Below are 21,779 nucleotides of genomic sequence, written 5' to 3'. Positions count from 1 at the left end.
TCAAGTAATGTCATTTCGACTTTACATGTTCGTGATAAACAAAATTGGTACGCTTCAAAAATTTGCTGACCTCAAGGATTATATAGAATTGAGGAAAATAAAAGGCCACGTTCTTATACTATCCATTCTGTAAAGACAAGGATGGTTGGTTTTATTGTTTACCCGTACCGGTTGGTAGTGGCTTTATTTAGATATGATAAATTAGTTTGTTATATGGGAAATTTATTTTCAAGTTGCTATGTAGTAGAGCACATATAGTAAATGTTTATATAACATAATATTTTGGAAGATAAATCTTAAAATTTAAATATTACAAATTAAATTTTATTATTTAAGTTATGTGAATGGTGTATTTTACACATCGACTTGAAAATAGAATAACTCTGTTAAGATTTCATTTAATGCTATTCACTATAAAGTGGCTAAAGTTTATTTTTGGTTAAATATAAGTATTATTAAATATATTATTTCTGAAGTGTCAAAATCATTAAAAATAGATGATTATGTATAAGTAAATTTCAAAACATGACAACTTGGGATAGATTAGGATTACCAACTTAGAGCTGGTTTGGATAGTAAGATGAGATGAGATAGTTTTAGATGAGTTGAATAAAATATTATTAGAATATTATTTTTTAATATTATTATTATTTTGAGATTTGAAAAAGTTAAATTGTTTATTATATTTTGTGTGAGAATTTGAAAAAATTGTAATAATGAGATGAGATGAAACCATCTCTAAATCCCAAGAGAGCCTTAATTTATTGAGTAATGATACAAACACGTGGAAACATGGGTTATAGCTAATGTTTGTTTTTGCCACACGTGTTTTCTGTTTACTATCCTACTAAACGGGAAACATAGTCGTGGGGCTACCTTAGGGGTTTATGGAGGTTAATGAGGATTTAGTTGTGATCACTATGGGTGTTGTGGTGGAATGGAAATGATGCAATCTGCCTTGAGGGAGCCTTTTCCACTGAATTGCTTGTTACCGATTGAACTTGAGTTATCTGATTGGGTGTTTCAAAAGGTAAAAGACATCTAACATGTTGTGGGCATGGAGTGTGTGGGATACGAAGAATAGTTTATGACCCTCCTCACGACCATTGAGGCGAGTCATTCTCAGTCTAAGAAAGCTGGTTCCAAGAAATAGAGGGGTATAAGAGATTTAATTGGTCATTGAATGAGGGTAGCTCAAGCCGTGATAGGTCTAAAGGGAAATGAACTGTTGTTTCTTTATGAAGTCGAAAATTGTGTCTTGGAACATTCGTGGGTTGAACGAGGTTAATAAACGCTTGCACATAAAAAATTTGCTCTGGGAATGGAAGGCGGACATCGTTTGTCTACAAGAAACTAAGCTGAAATTGGTGACTAGAAAACTAGTGAGAAGTGTGTGAGGTTGCCCATATGCATATTGGGTCTTTTTGGCTTCGGATGGGGCATCAAGTGGTATTTTGATGATGTGGGATAAAAGAGTCGTGGAGAAAATAGAGTTTGTAGGGGAATTTATAGTGGCATGTTCTTTTAAAATGGTGGAGGATAATTTCTTGTGGGCTTTTGCAGGCATCTTTGGACTGAATGTTGACAATATCAGAAGGCGGTTGTGGGAAGAACTTGCTGGTATTTATAGCTGGTGGGACCTCCCTTGGTGCACAGGTGGTGATTTTAATGTAGCAAGGTTCCCCAGTAAAAAATCTAAAAATAGTCAGTTACATCCAGCCATGGTATAATTTTTGGATTGCATATTTGACTTGAACTTGGTGGATCTTCCACTAGTAGGTGGTCCCTTTATTTGGTCTAATAGTCAAACGTGGTCTCGACTGGACAGATTCTTAATATCACCGGTTTAAAAAATCATTATCTGGTGGTATGTTAGAAGAGATTGTCGCGCCTATGTTCGGATCACTTTCCCATATTGTTAGATGGAGACGGTATTTAAGGAGGTTTTCGCTATTTCAAGTTCGAAAATATGTGGTTTAAAAGTGAAGGCTTCGTGGACAGGATAAGGCTTTGGTGGTCTTCTTATCAGTTTTATGGTACCCCCACTTATATACTTACAGGCAAATTGAAAGCGTTAAAGGAAGATTTAAAGTTTTGGAATTTCCAAACTTTTGGAAACATAGGGGAGCAAAAGAAATCTCTAATAGATGAATTACAGAATCTTGAGGGGATCATTGAAGATAGAGCTCTCACCTTAGAAGAAGTCTCATATAAGGCAAAGTCGACCTTAGAGTTGGAAAGGGTTATATCGTTAGAGGAGATTTCTTGGCGACAGAAGTCAAGAGCACTTTGGTTGAAAGAAAGGGATTGAAGCACAAAATTCTTTCATAAAGTGGATAACTCTCATTGGAGAAATAATACTATTGAGATGCTGAAAATCAATGGTAGAGATTGCATAGAGGTTCTTGAGATCCGATAACATGTGGTGAATTTCTATGAACATATTTTTACAAAAGGAGAGGGTTGGAGGCCAAAATTAGATGGACTTGGTTTTGACTCCCTTGAGCTTTAGACATCGTCTTGGTTGGAAAGATCTTTTGAGGAAGAAAAGGTATTTGATGTAGTCCGTAAGATGGTGAAGGATAAAGCACAGGCCCGAACGGCTTCTCGATGGGGTTTTTTCAAACATGTTGGGAGGTGGTGAAAGAGGACATTATGAATGTGTTCCGGGAGCTATTCTTGGTTGGGAAATTCAAGAAAAGCCTGAATGCTACATTTATTTCCTTGATTCCGAATAAACCCAAAGTGTTCGAAATCATTAGCCTCATAAACGGTGTATACAAAATCATTTCCAAGGTGCTTACAAACAGGTTACGGGTGGCCATAGATTCACTAATCTCGAAGCCACCAGATGCTTTTGTCAGGGGTCGTCAAATCCTTGATTCTGTCGTAATAGCCAATGAATGTCTAGATAGTAGACTTAAGTCTGGCACTCCAGGGATTATTTGTAAGCTAGATATGGAAAAAACATATAATCATGTGAACTGAGAATTTCTCTTGTATTTACTAAAAAGATGTGGCTTTGGAGAGAAATGGTGTATGTGAATCAGATGGTGCATTTCAACGGCAAGATTCTCAGTTTTGATCGATGGCAATCCAGAGGGTCTCTTCAACAGCTCTCGAGGCCTAAGACAGGGAGACCCCCTATCCCCCTTTCTTTTTGTTATCGTCATGGAGGCCTTGAGTAGGATGTTGTCGGCTGTGGTTAACCATGGTTTGATGGCTAGTTTTTCAGTGGGTGATCCACAGAGGGGCCCTATCTCGGTTTCCCACCTACTATTTGTAGATGACACACTAATTTTCTGTGATGCAGAACAAGATCATCTTAGGGCTCTGAAGGCGCTGCTCCGATGTTTTGAAGCAACGTCAGGCTTGAGAGTGAACTTTGATAAATCAAAGTTAGTGCCGGTTGGGACCTTCAGTACTACTCAGCAATTGGTTAGCACACTTGGGTGTAAGGTCACTTCTCTCCTTATGACTTATTTGGGACTATCGTTAGGGGCTGCATCACAAGCTTTATCTATTTGGGGTACAATTATTGGGAAAATAGTGAAAATTGACAGTGTGGAAGAGATTGTATTTGTCGAAAGGAGGCCGGGTGACTCTTATCAAGAGTACTTTCTCTAACTTACCTACTTTCTGTCTTTATTTCCAATTCCAGCTAGCATGGCGGTGCGGATTGAAAAACTTTATCGTGACTTCTTATGGAGTGGGATGAGAGATGAATTCAAGTTTCACCTAGTTAGTTGGGATCAGGTGTACAGACCAATCCTTTCAGGTGGGTTGGAGATAAAGAACTTGAGAACCTTTAATCAGGCACTGCTTGGGAAATGACTTTGGAGATACAATTTGGAACCGAGAGCCCTATGGAAATTAGTGGTTGATTGCAAATATGGTAGGTTATGGGGGGTTGGTATACTAGAGAGGGGAATGGGTCCTATGGGTTGGGGGTTTGGAAGCGTATAAGACATGGGTGGGAGGTGTTCATTCGTCATACTAAATTTATGGTGGGAGAATGTACTCGTTTAATTTTGGAGGGACATTTGGTATGAGGAGGAGGCTTTAGTGGATGATTTTCCATTTGTTTTCCGAGTGGCATGTGATCAAGAAGCTTTGGGGGTGGATCCCATGATTCGTTTAGGGGACCAAGTCCATTGGAATGTCACTTCTAGTAGAGCAACTCAAGATTAGGAAATAAATAGTTTTGAGGCTTTTTTTTTTTTTTTTTTTTTTTTTTTTTTTTTTTTTTTTTTTTTTTCAGCCGAGTGTACTCTTCGAAGTTGTCTGGTTTGCGTGAAGATAAGCTGTGGTGGACGCTTGCAGGTAAGGGTATCTACTCGATCCGCTCCTTCTATCAATCACTTACTTTGCTCCCAAACACTCATTTCTCTTGGAGAAGATTGTGGAAGAATAAGGCACTTTCCAAAACACTATTTTTCACTTGGACAATGACCCTGGGTAAGATTCTGACTATTGATAATCTGTGAAAGCGTTGGGTAATTATTCCAAAATGGTGTTGTATGTGCAAGAAAGCTAGAGAGACAGTGTATCATCTTTTGTTACATTGTGAGACAGCTAGCGACTTATGGAGCGAAATGTTTAGTCGAATAGAGTTAAACTGAGTGATGTCTGCTACAGTGGTAGAGTTATTGGCTAGTTGGGTAATGTCGGGTGGTGCGCCACAAATCAAAACTGTGTGGAAGATGGTTCATATCTGCATTATGTGGTATTTATGGCGAGAGCGTAACGAGTGGACATTTGAAGACAAGGAGTGGACAATAGAGGAACTTAGAGCTTTATTTTTCCTTACCTTATTTCTTTAGGCTATTGCTGTAGATTTTAATGGTCTAAATGTGCATGATTTTCTTGTTTCTTTTATAGTAAACTAGATAAGTTTTATCTCTTGTATACTTCCTTGTATATTTGAGCTTTGCTTATTCCTATTAATACTACCGTTTATTTATAAAAAAAAATATTTAATCACGAGCATTTTTGTAATTTATAATCTAGTATAGTGTTATTTCTTTTAGAGTGCTAATGTGTCATGTCCACTGGTAAAAGTTTTATTTTTATTTTTTGTTTTTATATTTTGTTAACATTCTTAAATATTTTTAAAAAATAAAAAATATATCAATATATTAATAATAATTTTTTTAATTAATAAAGGAACAAAATAAAACGATGTAATTGTATTATTCTTTCTTCCTTCTTTTGGCTAGGGGTGCTACCCGCATGGGGCGGCCCCGCACCATGCGGGTGTTGGGAGTTTTTCCCCCGCCCCGCCCCCCGCCCCCGGGAGGCGGGGGCGGGGGAAAAACCCCCATCCGCCCCGCCCCCCACCCCCGGGAGGCGGGGGCGGGGAAAAAACCCCCATCCGCCCCGCCCCCAGCCATTATGTTAAAAAAAAAATTTTTTGGTCTAAAAATATTTTTTTAGACCAAAATTATAATATAATTTAAATAATAAATTAAAATTTATAAATATAAAAAAAAAATTAAACTCATTAGAGTTAGATTTTAGATTGATTTGACCTCCTAGGCCAATCTTTATATAGGAGGTCAAGGCAATACAATAGTCATCTTTAAGCAATGTGGGACTTAGTAGGCCAAAGCAATCCAATGACTTGAATATAATTTCAAGTCTTTTATAAATTGTATATATCTATATACAATATATTTATTTAATATATATAAATAATTTTTTTTTTTTAATGTGGGGCGGGGGCGGGACGGGGCCCCGCTGGGGTCATCTCGCCCCCCACCCCCGCTATGCCCTCTTTATGTGGGGAGGGGGACCCTGCCCCCACATAGGCGGAGCGGGTTAGCCCGCCCGGCCGCCCGCCCATGCGGGGGCGGGGCGGAAGTCGGGCGGGGCACCACCCCTACTTTTGACCATGAAAAGTACCGAAGAAAATTCGCAAAATGAAAATAGAAAGATGATTGAAAAATCAGAAAAGAAAAGAAATAGCATATAGGTTCCGTCCGTTTTCCTCCTACTTTAACCGGATCCGCCTCCGTCTCCGTCTCCGTCTCCGGCAATCTCTCTCTCTCTCTTCTCTGTGTGCGCGGTCGGGTCTGGGAGCTCTCTGTCCAGGGTTTCGCACTGACCTCTCTGGCCGATCTTCAAGGATTACTGGAAGAATGGTGCGAGCATTGCTCAACAAGCTCGTCTTGCGCTCTCTCTCTGTCGCCGGAAAATGGCAGCAACAACAACTTCGCCGTCTCAACATACACGAGTATCAGGTCCCTCCGGATACCTCTCACTCCCCCTTCTCTTTCACAAACGCACAGACACGTACATGTGTGTATACACAGAGCTAGGCCGATTTCTTTCTCTGTTTGGTTTTGGAGAAAAACTCGGTAAACTGAAACACGAACTTGAGTTATACGGTTCATTTTGTTATGGTATCTTTTTTTTGATAAGTAGAAAAAAACATGAAACCATAACAAAATCGAGACTTCAAATAACCGATCTTTGTTGTCAATTAGGGTTAACCAAACGTGTTACAATCCGAAGGGTTAAGGTCTTCCTTACTGATAAAAAAGGGTAAAGGATTCCTTTAGGGTCTTAACATAGTGAAAAAAATTTCTCCTTTAAATTTATTTTGGAGTATTACTTTTTCTTTCGTGCATTTTCTCGGCAAACAAACTGAACGTGGTTCTGGTGCACGGACAGCAAGTTGCAGTCGTACATTTTCGTGATAGATTAATTTTTTTTATAGGTAAATATGATAGATTAATTTTGATGAGAAATATGTGGAACTTTGTGCTGGTTCAGCCATGTAAATTTCATTGAATTATTAATTTTTTGAAAATGTTGATTGGATGTGGCGACTAACTAATTTTTTTGGCATCGTAGGGGGCTGAATTGATGAGCAAATATGGGATCAATGTTCCAAAAGGCATCGCAGTTTCTTCTGGTGATGAAGTAAAAAAGGCAATTCAGGATGTATTTCCCAATCAGAGTGAGGTAATTGGGAGTAATGCAATGAGTATAAATCCTGAGTGCTTGGGCCACGCCTTTTTCCTGTACTCTCTCTTGTATACTCCACATTTTTTATAAGGCAATTACTTACAAAAAATGTGATTAAAAAATTAGTTTATTTCAAGAACAGAATGACCTAAATGTGGCTGCTGAGAACATTTAGGAAATTATGAAATTATAACTATGTCTCCTATAATATATTATTCGTTCTTACCTATAAAAAAGTATATTATTCGTTTTACAAGAAAATGGAAGTTATACAATGTAGTTGTATTAGTCCCAAATGAGGTCTTTGTTCATTATGTTTTGAATGATAAACAGATGGATATTTAAAATACTTTTCCTTCTCTTTTTATACATCTTCTCAGAACCATCTACAATGAAAGGAAAAAGAGGAATGCTAACTTTTATTTTTTGGGACAGTTGGTGGTCAAAAGCCAAATTTTGGCTGGTGGGAGAGGCTTGGGAACATTCAAAAGTGGTCTCAAGGGTGGAGTTCATATTGTTAAGGCTGATCAGGTTGAAGAGATAGCTGGTACTGAGATTATTTCTATCTTTCCTAATGAAGATTGTGATTAATTTTGTTGCTTTTTTTCTTGGTTTAATTTGTGTGTAATTTCATTTATTGGCAATTTGTTCCTCTGGTAGGCATGTATTATCCTATTTGCAATCTTGTAGTTTTTTTTTTTATAAGTTGCAATCTTGTAGTTATGGTGCATGTCTATTATTAGGATTTGTTTGGACATAATGAAATCATATATTTTTTTTTTTGATAGGTAATCAAAAAGTTTTATTCATAGAAAGAGGCTAAGCCCAGGTACATAGGTAGTATACATGAGAAGCACCTAGTAAGAGGTTACAATTGAAAATAGAAAGTCATGGACATTTAGTCCGTTACAAACTATGGTCCCGCCCATAAGAACAATGACTTAAAAAAGAAAACTTTTAGCTCATCCGTTGTTCTCTCGCGATCTTCGAAGCTTCTAGCATCTCTCCCTCCAAATACACTAACACATACATATAGGAACCATTCGCCAGATGGCCGCCACTTGTAGGCCTCTCTAGCTTGCGAGAAAATCCACCAATCTAAGAGGCATGACCCATGACAATTCGATTCTCGTGAAAAAAATACCCTACATGGCCTTGGCCACCTTGCAGTGTAAAAGCAAATGATCTATTGATTCCCCATGCTTCTTACATATACAACACCAATCCAGCACTATTACCCGGCATTTCCTTAAGTTATTTGTGGTAAGGATATTGTCCAAACAAAAAAAGCCGCTTTTGAAGGAGCTTTCATCTGCCATATACTCTTCCATTGGAACATGGTCATTACCGGACTCGTTAGAACTTGGTAAAATGATCTAACAATGAACTTACCTTTCTTGGAATGGCTTAGTGCATCTTATCGCTGGTGCCCCCTGTCATACTTACTGAATATAATGCCGCAAAAAACTTTGTAATAGTCTCCAACTCCCAATCTTGGGCTGCCTTAATGAAATCAATATTCCATTGAGGGGAGCCATTGGAAAAGACCAAAAGATCGGCAATCGCTGCATCATGGCAAGGAAGGTGTCTTGGAGGCTATGGTTACCACACCATTTGTCATACCAAAATTTGACACGAGAACCATCGCCCACCACAATATGTTCATGTCCTCGAAAGGTCTCCCAATGTCTCCTAATATATTTCCACACCCTCACCCTCCATGTGTGCCTCGTACCTCATTCGAGCACCATCCTCCCCAAGCCTTTCCAAACTGTGAATCTATAACAGACTTCTATAGGGCCCCCCTTTCGCATTGGTACTCCTACAACTATTTACCTAATAGGGCTTGATTGAATTTCGTCAAGTGGCGAATCCCCAATCCTCCCTCAGAAATTGGAGTACAAACAGTTGACCAATTAACTAGATCAAATTTGAACTCTTCCCCAATCCACTCCGCAAGAAATCCCTTTGTAACCTCTCAATGCGGTTAGCTACCTTTGGGGGAAGTGGGAACAAGGAAAAAAAGTAAGTGGTTAAGTTTGAAAGAGTACTTTTAATCAAAGTCAACCTACCATCTTTCGACAAATATAACCTCCTCCAAGAAGCCAATCTGCACTCCACCTTTTCAACCACGCCATTCCAAATCTTTTCAGATTTAAACGAAGCACCCAATGGTAAGTCAAGATACTTCAGAGGCAGAGATGATACCTTGCAACCCAGAGGGAAGCTAAATTCTCCGCTTCATGGACAGCCCCCATTGGCTCTAATTTAGACTTTGAAAGATTAATTCTCAAGCCCGATGTAGCTTCAAAACAAAGGAGTAGAGCCCTCAAGGATTGAATGTGCCCGAGATGTGCACCACAGAAGATGAGTGTGTTATCGGCAAATAGTAGGTGAGAAATGTTAAGATCGCCATTCGCTACTGAAAAACTATAGAGCAGCCCACTGTCCACCAAGCCCTCAATCATCTTACTGAGAGCTTCCGTGACAAATAAAAAAAGTAAAGGAGAGAGCGGGTCTCCCTGTCTCAAACCACTAGAGGAGTTGAAGAAACCCACCGGTGAACCATTCACCAAGATAGAGAAACGAATTATAGAGATGCAAAATTCTACTCATTTCTGTCATTTCCCCCCAAAGACACATCTTGCAAGTAAATAAAGTAAGAACTACCAATTGACGTGGTCATATGCTTTCTCCATGTCTAATTTGCAAAGCAACTCGGGTTCTCTAAATTTAAGTCGTCCGTCCAAAACTTCATTTGTAATAAGGACCGAATCGAGGATTTGTCTACCTTTGACAAATTCATTTTGCGGCTTTGAAATTAACTTTTCCACCACTGAGCTCAATCTATTCGCTAGCACTTTGGAAAGAATCTTATATACCCTATTCACAAGGCTAATGAGGCGATAGTCTCTAACATCCGCAGACCCCATCTTTTTGGGAATGAGTGCTAAGAAGGTAATTTTAAGACTTTTTTTCAAATCTAACATTAGTATGAAAATTATGAAAGACCTGCATAAGATCTTCCTTAATCACTTTCCAACAAGTTTGGAAGAACCCCATAGTAAACCCGTTTGGACCAGGAGCCTTGTCACTAGCCATACCTTTGATTACTTTGCGCACTTCTTCTTCTGCTAAGGGCCTCTATAGCCACGTTGCACTTTGCCGATCTATTGCTGAAAAAGTTAAACCATCCACTTTCGATCGCCAGTTGTGCTCTTCAGATAAGAGTTGTTGATAATACTGCTTGATATGGTTGTTGATGACCATCTGATCTGAAGAAACTGCCCCATCTACCATCAGCATATCAATAGTATTGTTCCTCCTGTAAGAATTAGCCACCCTGTGGAAGAATTTTGTACACTTATCTCCCTCCTTGAGCCAGAGCGCCCTTGATTTTTGTCTCCATGAATCAATGTTACTCTTTCAAGTTCAACAACTACCTGACTCTTGCGAATTTTCTCAGATTTAGAGTGTTCTTGCCTCCTCCTCACCCTCCAGACCATGTAGCTCTACCAGGAGAGAGCACCTCTGCTGAAGCATGTTGCCAAAAACTTGTTCATTCCATTGCTTCAGATCTTGTTTTAGCGCTTTCAACTTTCTTGCCATTATGAAACTTGGAGAGCTTTGGAAATTGTAAGAAGCCCACCATTGTTTAAACCTGACTACAAAATTGTCATTTTTAAGCCACATATTTTCAAATTTAAAATACCTTCTATCCCCTTGGATGCCTCCACAGTCTAAAATGATGGAGAAGTGATCAGAGCATAAACGGGGTAATCCTCTTTGAGTTACATCCGGAAAGTGTAACTCCCATTCTAGAGTTAGCAAAAATCTATCATTCCTCGACGAAGATGGGAATTCTCGGTTGTTGGACCAAGTAAACGTGCCTCCTGTTAATGGAATGTCCATAAGTTCCTGTTCTGAAATGAAATTAGAAAACTCCTTCATGGCAGGAGTGATGTGGGATACTCCTGATCTTTCGCTTGAAAAGCGAGTTATGTTAAAGTCACCCCCTATGCAACTTGGTAGCTCCCACCAACTAAGAAGTCCCACCAATTCTTCCCATCATGGCCTTCTCTCCGAATCAATATTTGGGCCATAAACTCCAGCGAATGCCCATTCAAAGCTGTCTTCTAAGTTCACAAAAGAACGTACCACAGTGAAGTCACCCACATATTCTTCCACCCTTTCCACCACCCTTTTATCAAACATAATTAGGACTTCCCTGAATGCTCCTTTAGATGGCAAGTAAGACCAGTCGACATGTTGCCCTCTCCATAAACTGCGGACTAGCTGTCTTATTATGACTTCCAACTTGGTCTCCTGTAAACAAATAATATTCCCCTTCCATTGGCAAAGTAAGTTTCTAAATTGGAACTGCTTATTTTGTTCATGCAGCCCATTTACGTTCCATGATATTATTTTTGGTTTCATAGAGCAACCATCGTACCCCTCCCCTTGCAACGCTCCTGGTTAGAGCTCTTCTCTCCACCATCATCTTTCATTGCCCACGTAAGCCTCTTGAGTTCTCTTTCCTTTTTTTTAGCCAAATTAAGGGATAGATCGGATTTTGATTGTGCATTCCCGCCCTCTATGGCTGTAAGGCCATAAATTCAGCTTCATAATCCCTACACAGCTTAATTTCCATAGCTTTCTGGATAACCCAATCTTACACGTTGGTATGAAATGCGTTTAGAGGAATAGGTTCTTCCTCCCCGTGCTTATTAGCCTCAAACAAAACCAGTGTGCCAACCAGTTTGGCCTCCCCCATTTCACCCATTGATTCCACACTTTCAATAACAACAGGCAGTTGTTCCTTGGCTGCATTTTTTTTACGGCGTCAGAACAGTAGACAACACGGAACGACAGTTGGCAAGCAGCTCAGAAGGTTCCGTTAGTGGTTTCTATGGCTTCCCGTAGTGCTCCAAGACTTCCTGTGACTGCCATCTCCTCTTCTGCAAAGTTCGGTGTCATAGCCTTCTCCAATGCTAGGATTGTAGCCTTCACCGCTGTGGTGATGGGAGGCAACCCAGATAGAGCTGGCGTCGAAGTTTGTGCCACGCCGAGATCTGATGGCCCACCTTGTGCTCCATAGGCACCAGCTTGCAGATCTGCACAGGCTCTATTGGTATCGACAAAGGTTGACCAGCATAGGTGCTGTTGGAATCGGAGACAAGAGTTACCAGTGCAAAGGTAGGTGGCTCCTTTGGCAGGTGTATCGGAAATGGGTCTGTGGGCCCAGGCGCAGTAGGCTTCCCACAAATCTGTGATAGGGGGCCCAGATGTTGAGCCCTTTTCAAAAAAGGGCCCAGACTGTTTTAGCCTCCATTTCATACTAGGAAATCGATTTGGGCCTATCCGGCCCAACCCAATCTTGGCCTTTCTTTTGTCAAGCTTGAGTAGCTTCCGCCCACTAAGCATCTTAGTTTTTCCTATTTTTAGAGACTGATGGCCTTAGCCCAAGCCCAAGCCCAAGCCCTAGCCCTAGCCCTAGCCCTAGCCCTTGTCTACTTTAGAGATCAACGCTTCTATCCCCTTCCTTTGTAATTCCATTTCCTCCTTCACACTGAAAACTTCCTCTTTCAAACTAGACAAAGCCCTCTGCACCTCAATTTCCACTAGATAGACATAGGATAGAGTCCCACTCCCCATTTCAGGTAAATCACGTCTGCTGTATTTCTCTGTATTATCGCCTGTATGTTCCCCTGCCATGACCCCTTTTTGTTTTTTTCACCTTGTTGTAACGCCAAGGGGTGGCTTGTACCTCCATGCACTACCGCCCTTTTCCCTGCACCACCCAACGCCGCCTCTGTATACGACTTGGTTTGCCTCCCCATCTCCTTCCCCTTGTCCACCTCTCTGTCTAGTCGTGGAGCCAAAATTGGAGCCTTCTTAGCCGAAGTATGCATTGACAGAACATACTTTAACTCCATAGGCAAACTTTTCCAGGCCTTTCCTTTCGTCCCTTCCAGGATCGCTAAAAGACCTCGACCCCCACTGCCACCACCGTAGTCTGTTACTTCCAAGAAATGCCCGTAAGCATTAGAGCGCCTATGAGCAACCAGAGCTTTGGTTCCGTCCCGATATGTCTTGTAAAAATCTTTCCTTCCCCCAATAATAAACATTCTTCTACTGTATTCGCCAGCCAGCAAGCACTGGCATGGTTGAGCACCATCTCTTTGGTTACCTTCCTACCCCTCTCCGTGATGCGACAATAGTTTCTGCCCTCCATTGATAAAACGAACGCCTTTGTTTCTATTAAAAGATGTTTAAGGACCATGTTTATCACAAAACTGTAAAATAATCGTAAAGACTAAAGAAAGTTGATTCCGGCTAGGAGTCACCGGAACAGACTTCCCATCTTGGATGTGTACGGAGAGAAAACTAAGAATATAACCTAGCTAATCCCACGCTTGAATTCATATAATTGCCTGAAATTATATTATTGAAAAATCCATCTGAAGTTATTTGGATTGGGTTCGTGTTTCAAATAGTCACTCTCTTAGTTATAATAGACACATGTTTTTCCATGACTTTTGTGGAAATCTGAGCAACTAAATTGCTCAGAGTGAAGAAACCAGGCTTAAAGAGCCAACATGGCGATCCTATTTGATCTATTGAAGCCAACTTTTCAGTTCATTTTATTTGCCATGTAAATAGAGAAGGATGTTCGTTTGCGGGGGGTTATCATGCTGGGACTTCCCCAGTTTATGTATATTATTGCTTTGTTTCGTGTGTTGGTAGGAAAACAATTTTCTTGCTGAAACTGTTCAGTTGATATTTATTTTGATGTACTTAAGTTCTTGATCAGTCCTAGGCCTTGAGTATACTAAACCCAACCAACCTAGGGTGCTTAAATCGGTTTAAATGCCGGTATTTCCCATCTCAATCTATGGTGGGGGCACTCTCCTATTCTTGTTCATAGGTTTGCAATTGTTTCTTGTGGGTAAGATTTCTTTCTAATATGGTCATATTTTCAGATACTTATAAAAAAAAAAAAAATGGTCATATTTTCAGAAGTGCATATTGCATAAATTTATTACATGGTTATGTTTGTTCTGTATTAATGCCGTTGGTCTCTGGCCAAATGACAACTCTTTCCAAAAGGACTGGAAGAGTGGTCTAAAGAAATGCCTTGAGAAAGGGCAGATGGATAGAACCTTTCAATGATATAGTGCCTGTTCAACTCTCTCAAAATGGAATCTATTCCAAACATATAGTCCATGGGTACAAATATCTAAATTGGATATTTTTAGATACTATTTCATACCTAAGTAGCAGCCGAAAGTTTATATCCATTTTTCATGATGTTATACATGAATAAGATATGTCATAGCAAATTCTTCAGTAAAAATTGTGTCTTCTACAATGGAATCTGATAACGTGTAAGTGTTTACGTAATCTTCTTCTCTCCAAAGAAGGTTTCATTGAAATAACGACCCACCATTGATATCAACACATCTAAGATCGCCAAATGTTTTGGAGTTTCTGTATTCAATCATTTCCTTTATCTTGTTGCTGGATATCACATTCGTGCATATCTTCTTTTTGTTTCTTGAGCTTATAGTGAGCGACATACAGATTTCAAAAAGGTCAAATTCTTTCTTGATTTCATCAAACATGATTGAGTTGCGAAAAATTTTGGATAGGTATCCTACATCTGAACTGAATTCTTTATGGTTAAACTTTAAAGAATCTCTTTATGGTTGCTTTGGAACAACTAGGAGATTCTATAGAAGAAATGTGGGGTTATGCTTCTGGTGACAACATGCTATGGGGTGGTAGTCCCGCTTATGGGGTCAAATAATACGTTCCAAGAAGAAATATATGAATATCAATCTCATCAATCTCATAAGGTCAAGGGTTCAATGTTGGTTGGTTGTGCTGGTTGTATTTACCTATAAATGGTAATAATCTTTTTCTGTATGATTAAAAAAATTAATCATGCAATATTTAAACCTTTTCTATGGGATATTCACCTTCTTTATTTTGTGATTATGTTGTATTCAGGGAAGATGCTTGGGCAGGTACTTGTAACCAAACAAACTGGTCCCCAAGGCAAAGTTGTCAGCAAGGTGGGGCATTTTTATCTAATTCCACTTTTTTAACAAACAATTGTAGTGTTGCTACTCCATTTTTATCTGTGGTAATGATTTGTAGTTCAAAGTGCACTTTTCCCAATATAAGTAGAGGGTGGAGGGTGAAGACGTGGATTCAAGATCCACAGATTGCCTACACAGTTTATCAACCATGCATTGACACGTCGCACAAACACACATTTCTTCATATACTTCTTTTCTCTTGTTCTCAATGTAGCAAATCTCCATATGTGTTGACTATCTACTGTCTATCTCAATCAAATTATTACTTTTTCCTATTACAGGTCTACTTGTGTGAAAAATTGTCACTTGTCAATGAGATGTACTTTGCTATCACTCTGGATCGTAAAACTGCTGGTCCAGTATGTTCTTGAACTTGTTTCTAACTTTCATATTCGATGCAGATCATTAGTTTTATTTTCTCTATCAATATGTTTAGAGTCTTTTGTCCTTACTCCTCATCAGGCATAGACCGATTTACTATCCTTTTCTTTTTTTTCCAGCTTATAATTGCCTGTAGAAAGGGGGGAACTAGCATTGAAGACCTTGCAGAGAAATTCCCGGATATGATTATAAAGGTTGTCATCCTCTTGTTTTCTTGATGGTTTATTATCATTATTGAGACATCCCTTCTTCCTTGCTTTATTGACATGTAGTAGATGCATTTTTTTTTTGGTTTTGTTTTGATAGGTTCCAATTGATGTTTTCAATGGAATTACTGATGAAGATGCTGCCGAGGTTGTTGATGGCTTGGCTCTCACTGTGGCTGATCGGAAAGATTCAATTGAACAAGTGAAGAAATTATATGAACTTTTTTGCAAGAGTGACTGCACATTGTTAGAAGTGAGCATAAGCTTTTACATTACAGAAGTGCTATTACTATTTGTGTGTGGCATATTTATACATTTTTTTTTCAACGGATATTTTAGTCTGAACTTTGGTTCCTCTGGACAGATCAATCCCATTGCAGAGACTTCTGATAAGCAGTTGGTAGCTGCTGATGCAAAGTTGAACTTCGATGACAATGCTGCCTTCCGTAATAAAGAGATATTTACTCTCCGCGATCCATCACAGGAGGATCCTCGAGAGGTGCTTTTTGTTTCATTCTTATCATGCTTATTTATCTGAAATGAAAATCTCTCTTTGTTAAGAGACCCCCAGACAGGGAACTGGGAAGCCCACTCGAATTATGTAAATGAGTTTATCCGAAAGCTGCAGCTCCTTAAGGAAATTTTTTATTGTCTCAAAAGGAGCTGCAGCTTTATTTTTTTGGTGATATAAAAGCCATCCATTTGGGTTAGTTTGGAGAAGATAACTATTGCTGGAATTATGAAATTTTGAGTAAAGAAGGGTAAATTTTGCATCTTATGGCACTCTATCAAAAAGAATTTTGTATCTTATGGTATGTACAAATAGACACCCCACTTGAAACACAGGCCCACAAATGCCATGTGCATTTAGTTCGACTAAGCAGCAACAATATATTTGAGCACTTATGGATCTTTTGTTGTGCTTTTACTGCTTACAGGTTGCTGCTGCTGAAGCAGATCTAAATTATATTGGCTTAGATGGAGAGATTGGTTGCATGGTGAATGGCGCAGGATTAGCAATGGCCACAATGGATATAATTAAATTGCATGGGGGAACTCCTGCCAATTTTCTTGACGTGGGTGGGAATGCTTCTGAAGGCCAGGTAATAACTGAACTTTTAGGATTCATCTTATAGAAAAAAGAAAAAAAACTTTAGGATTTTCATTCTTATGTATTGTCTTATAATGCTGCTTATATGCTTCTAGCCCTTATGAGAGCATTGATGACTCAAATATATTGTTTATTTATCAATTCATACTTCGGATTTCCATTAAATCATAAATAATTATATGGCTGAATATGCTCTCTCTCTCTCTCTCTCTGCGTGTGTGCAATGTGCATGCGTGAGATAAGTTAGAATTGCCTCTCAAGCCAAGCCTGTATCCGGAATTGGTAGAAAATGTATGTTTATTTGTCTTTCTATCTTCTGTCTGTGCCTGTGCCTGTGCATGTGTGTCATGTGTATCGATGATGTTTTGATTATTTGCATATTGTTATGACAAAATTGATTTTCAATTAATGCATTGTCACTGCGTGAATTTCACTTGTGGACAATGCATTGTATTTCACTTGTTGAGAAAACAACTCTTAATTACTGGTTCTTTAATCATTAAGTTATATGGAGCAGGTGATTGAAGCATTCAAGATATTGACTTCGGACGAGAAGGTGAAAGCAATATTAGTGAACATATTTGGGGGAATAATGAAATGCGATATAATTGCAAGTGGAATTGTCAATGCTGCCAAAGAGGTTAGATCTATGTGACTTTGTCCAATGAAGATATTTGGTATTTCGTGAGAATTATTATTTGTCATTTTTATTTGAAAATGAGAATAGGGAAGGTGGAAGAACTTTTATTTGATCAATAATTTGATGCTGAACTATCTCATAAGATACTAATTTGTTACTTTTTTCACCTTGGCTGACTTTGCATGAATTATTGCCTCTGAGCCATTTTCTGAAGTTCTAATTTCTTCTGGGCCTTGCATTGAAGGTTTCACTGAAAGTACCAGTCATTGTTCGTCTTGAAGGCACCAATGTTGACCAAGGAAAGAGGATTCTAAAGGTAAACTTGAAACTTGATCTGATTTCGAATCTTTGGAAGAAAAATCCATAATATCATGAGAATCACCTCTTAAATTTGGAAAGAAATGTCTAGACATTTAGGTTGCTTGCTGATTGGTTTGCAGGAAAGTGGTATGACATTGATAACAGCAGATGACCTTGATGATGCTGCCGAGAAAGCAGTTAAAGCAGCGTACAAATGAGGGAATCCCTCAACTCCCTATGTAGTTTTATCTACTTCTGCATGATTCTTTTTTTGTCGTGAATCCGATTTGCTTTTTCCAGTGTTCTTGGCGGAAATACGTACAGACAAAAAATTTGAATTGATGTAAGATTCTGATTGAATCTAAGAACAGTTGTCAAAGCTTTCCCTCCTCAAGTTTTAAAGAGGATTTAATAAAGATGATATGATAGAGCGGCTCAATTTGTTTGGAGCAAAGAAATTTGTGGTATAACCTTCTGTTCACATTAGTTAATGATTAGTTCTAGTTTTTGCTCTTTTCATGGACAGGATGTACCGTCTCTTAAATTTTGACTGAAAAATAGGGAATTTCTGTCTTTGAACTGAGAGATGGTGTCAAATGAATTAAGTTATTCACATCTCAAGCAACCTCAGAATTTTGTTCTTTGAACAGCAAGAAACGGATTGTGTTATTTAATAAATAATAGACCACAATGAAATATTTATAGAGAGAAGTAGAGAGAGAAACTTAATTGGATGGATTGATATGGAAATAAGAATATTATTTATTGAAAAATGCTTTTCTCATTAATTGATCAATTATTATTATTTTTTCATTACAGTCTTATAATTAATTGGCTATCCTCCTAGAATTTATAATTCTTCAAGGATTTTGCATCCCTTTTTTGAGATTGCAATAAGCAGTGGATTGGATGATAATCAATTGATATAGGCAGGTAGAAAGAACACTTGCATCACATTTAAACAAGCCTTCGTGCTTCCCAATTCTCACCTTTCTTGAGACCACCCATGCAACAAGTATCCCAATGCCTTTCTGTAGAGACTGTTCCTGAGTGAGGAATTCTGTAGAGATTAATGCTCCGTACAGTTTTGGAGTGCACAAGTGTCGTGCAATCGTTTTTGAAAAAGAATGAGGTCTATTATTAAAAATTTATTTTCTTTTTATGTAGATTCCCGTATTTATTTACTTTTTTCAAAATAACTGTACGACGTTTGTGTACTTACGACTGAAAGTATCATTTCTCATTAATGTATCCCAATGCATGCTGCATTTCCATTGGTTTGAAACATGGCCCAATATTCTTGATGATCAAATCTTATTAACTGAGGTGTAAGATGCCAATTTTTTTATACTTTTGAATTCAATTACAATATTGATCTTAATTGTTTCTGCACATGATATCTCATGATAAGAAAAAAAGGCAACGACTTATAAGCATGCAATAACATTCAACAAAGGTTTGAAACAAATTAAGGAAAAGAATATCTTCAACAATTTAATGTGCACCGACCGACGTGGGTGGATCATACACAAAAGAGGGGAAGAAAAAAAAAAAATGGTTTCAACTAAGAAATGATCATTCTAGCTACAAATATAACATACATTGAATCTTGATCAATATATTCCTGGAAGTCCCTTTTGCTGCCCCTCTTCAAAAGATTGTGGATAAAGCTCGTTATTCTTTGATGTTGATAAAGATCCAGATCCAGGCCCGGGATCTGAGAATGGAGATTGATACGTCTCAACAGAGAACGGAGATTGATATCCACCAGGAGAAGCTTGAGGTTTCAATCTTGATGATCTTGCTAACATAGTACTCCCATGAGAGTATTCCTTCGCTTTCTTCCTCCTAGCCTTTTTAGGAATATCTGGAAGGCTGTGTGCCGGTGACACGCTCCCTAGGTTATTGGGATCCAAGAGTTGTCGGGTGGCTGATCGGGTCGGTTTAGTACCATCAAGTGAATCTTTATTAATGGAACTTTTAGATGATCTCCTTGATTGTTTTGACTTTTCTGATTTTTCCTTGGTAGGGGACTGATCGGTTACAACTCCAATTGCCGATGATTGACGCCTTGAGGATCTCGGTAATTCCGGCAAGTCTCTGGCCAGAGAATTTGTAGCCCTTGTATCTCTCCTCACTACAACAGATCATTATTATTTGAATCAACACATGATGAATAACGTGCATTTAGAAATAATATTAAAAGACTAACATATTAATTAAATCAAGAACATACAAAGTCATCCAAAACTATCAAACCAAAATGCATCAATATCATATATATATATATATATAAATATATATATATATATACTAATCTTCATAAAGAAGCATGCATGCATTTTACGCTCGGGAACATGGTTTAATTTATACCGTTGTTTTCTCCGATGTCTTCAGGGAGACTTAATGGCGCTGATGAAAATCCCGGAGGCGATTTATACTCGTTGATCTGCACAAGGTCAAAACATGACCTGCATGAGGCTTGTGATCATATTTTTTAGGGGGTCAGGTTGTAAGCTAGCAAAGATTCAAACAGGGAAAAAAGAAGGAAAAATCAAAGGAGAAAATAAATTTTAAATCAACGTGTAATTGGTTTTTTAAAAAAAAAAAAAAAAAAGAAGAAGAAAGAGAGAGATCAGGATCGCGTCCCTGTAAAATATATGATCAAATTCTTAACCCAAATTAAAACCAGAAGACAGGAAGAAAATTTACCCAGCTGGGAGAATTTACTGATGGACCATCCCATCCTATATGGGCAACATGTTTCACATCCGTGGGATTACCAATCTTCATTTCAGGTTCCTTTTCGTTATCTGCAAATATATGAACTTTTTATTTCATTATCAAAAACAAAGAAAACTGACTATTTGCTGCGAGTTATTTCTTACGAAAATGGCTAATGCCTGCTAAAATGTGTCTATTCTCGTCACAAATAGTCATTTTCGTCATAAATAACTTGTTATAAATGTTCAATTTTCTTGTAGTGAAAAATTAAGGGGCTAACACAATTAATAATGAAAATAGACTGGTTTAGTTATAATTTGTACTCTGAATGAATAGAAAAAAAACTTGAAGAAATCATGTAGAACCGATCGAGGAGGGAAGGGAGGGTACTCACCAAATATTTGAGAAATGTATCGTAGGCCTTTTAAGAGGCCTTTCATCTTGTTGTTGGACATTTTAGCCAGAAAATGTCGATGGCAGATCTTTGAAATGTAATTTGAGCTTGTTGTTCTTTAGGTATGATTGGAAGATGTGGAACTGAGAGCTTGGGCTTTAAATCTGAATTGCAAAACATGAAAAAAGAAAAATGTTTGGAGAGTTCGAAACATTAACTTATAGTAACAAAGTAGCATTAAAGAAATGAAACATTCTCTGTTAATTCCTTGCATGTTTCACACCTATAAAAGAAAAAATTGCTGCAACTCCAAAATTGGCCAACCCATGCAACGTTGGATATATATTACAAGTTATAATACATCTCTACAGGTTTCCATAAATTCGATTCATGCTGCATGCACGTTTCAACATATCATCTCCTTTGAACTCGATCGAAAACATGAAAAAACTCGAGAAAGAGAATAATGGTTCACAGTTTTGGACAGATGTGCGATGAGATTAATTAGTGATGATGATGATGATGATGAAATGAAACGAATAATGCATGCAAAAACGAAGTGAAATTCTGTTTTAAGCGTAGTATCGCTCATTTCGTGAGTTTGATTGGCGATGCATTGTTAGTTGCTCTTACCCATTAATCAAAACCATAAGCTGGTCGAAAATTTAGGTGTGAAAATGTGGAAAAGAAGTGAGGAGAAATGCTAAATTTAGGTGGTTTTAATGGGTCTTTCTTTAGGATGGATGATGAAAGTTGTTGACTCTTAATGCTTGTTACACGGATAGAGATTATGATAGCTAAAATATTATTAAGACTCTAGACTAGGGCTAACACCTTCTCATTATGTATTTTAAGATGAGTCCATAAATAAATCTTGTTGGGGCAGCTAAAGAAACACATCATCATGTTGAATGAGGGAAAGGTAATGACAATCATCAACTTTTTT

General features: G+C 38.3%; 3 protein-coding genes across 3 annotated transcripts; 2 read left to right on the top strand and 1 right to left on the bottom strand.

The window, feature by feature from the left end:
* The first annotated feature begins 3,171 nt into the window (after positions 1 to 3,171).
* On the top strand, positions 3,172 to 3,834 carry LOC109010732. Its single transcript, XM_018991644.2, has 2 exons — positions 3,172 to 3,598; positions 3,662 to 3,834. Exons 1-2 carry the CDS (start codon positions 3,172 to 3,174, stop codon positions 3,832 to 3,834), a joined length of 600 nt encoding a protein of 199 aa, XP_018847189.2.
* A 2,082-nt stretch (positions 3,835 to 5,916) lies between these two features.
* Positions 5,917 to 18,232, top strand: LOC109010722 (succinate--CoA ligase [ADP-forming] subunit beta, mitochondrial-like). The gene is made up of 12 exons (XM_018991621.2): positions 5,917 to 6,242; positions 6,859 to 6,969; positions 7,408 to 7,519; positions 14,986 to 15,050; positions 15,359 to 15,436; positions 15,578 to 15,652; positions 15,765 to 15,917; positions 16,029 to 16,163; positions 16,603 to 16,767; positions 17,293 to 17,415; positions 17,660 to 17,731; positions 17,856 to 18,232. The coding sequence occupies exons 1-12, from the start codon at positions 6,141 to 6,143 to the stop codon at positions 17,931 to 17,933; spliced, it is 1,269 nt and encodes a 422-aa protein (XP_018847166.1). The 5' UTR covers positions 5,917 to 6,140; the 3' UTR covers positions 17,934 to 18,232.
* A 901-nt stretch (positions 18,233 to 19,133) lies between these two features.
* LOC109010720 (CRIB domain-containing protein RIC7) lies at positions 19,134 to 21,377 on the bottom strand. Its single transcript, XM_018991620.2, has 5 exons — positions 21,117 to 21,377; positions 20,834 to 20,997; positions 20,428 to 20,528; positions 20,089 to 20,164; positions 19,134 to 19,852 (listed from the first exon to the last, which is right to left on the bottom strand). Exons 2-5 carry the CDS (start codon positions 20,892 to 20,894, stop codon positions 19,329 to 19,331), a joined length of 762 nt encoding a protein of 253 aa, XP_018847165.1. The 5' UTR covers positions 20,895 to 20,997; positions 21,117 to 21,377; the 3' UTR covers positions 19,134 to 19,328.
* Positions 21,378 to 21,779: the final 402 nt, after the last annotated feature.

This window comes from Juglans regia, chromosome 10 (genome assembly GCF_001411555.2).
Source record: "Juglans regia cultivar Chandler chromosome 10, Walnut 2.0, whole genome shotgun sequence".
Taxonomy (NCBI): domain Eukaryota; kingdom Viridiplantae; phylum Streptophyta; class Magnoliopsida; order Fagales; family Juglandaceae; genus Juglans; species Juglans regia.
The sequence above is the reverse complement of the archived record's forward strand: the minus strand, read 5'-3'. Positions and strand labels throughout refer to the sequence as shown.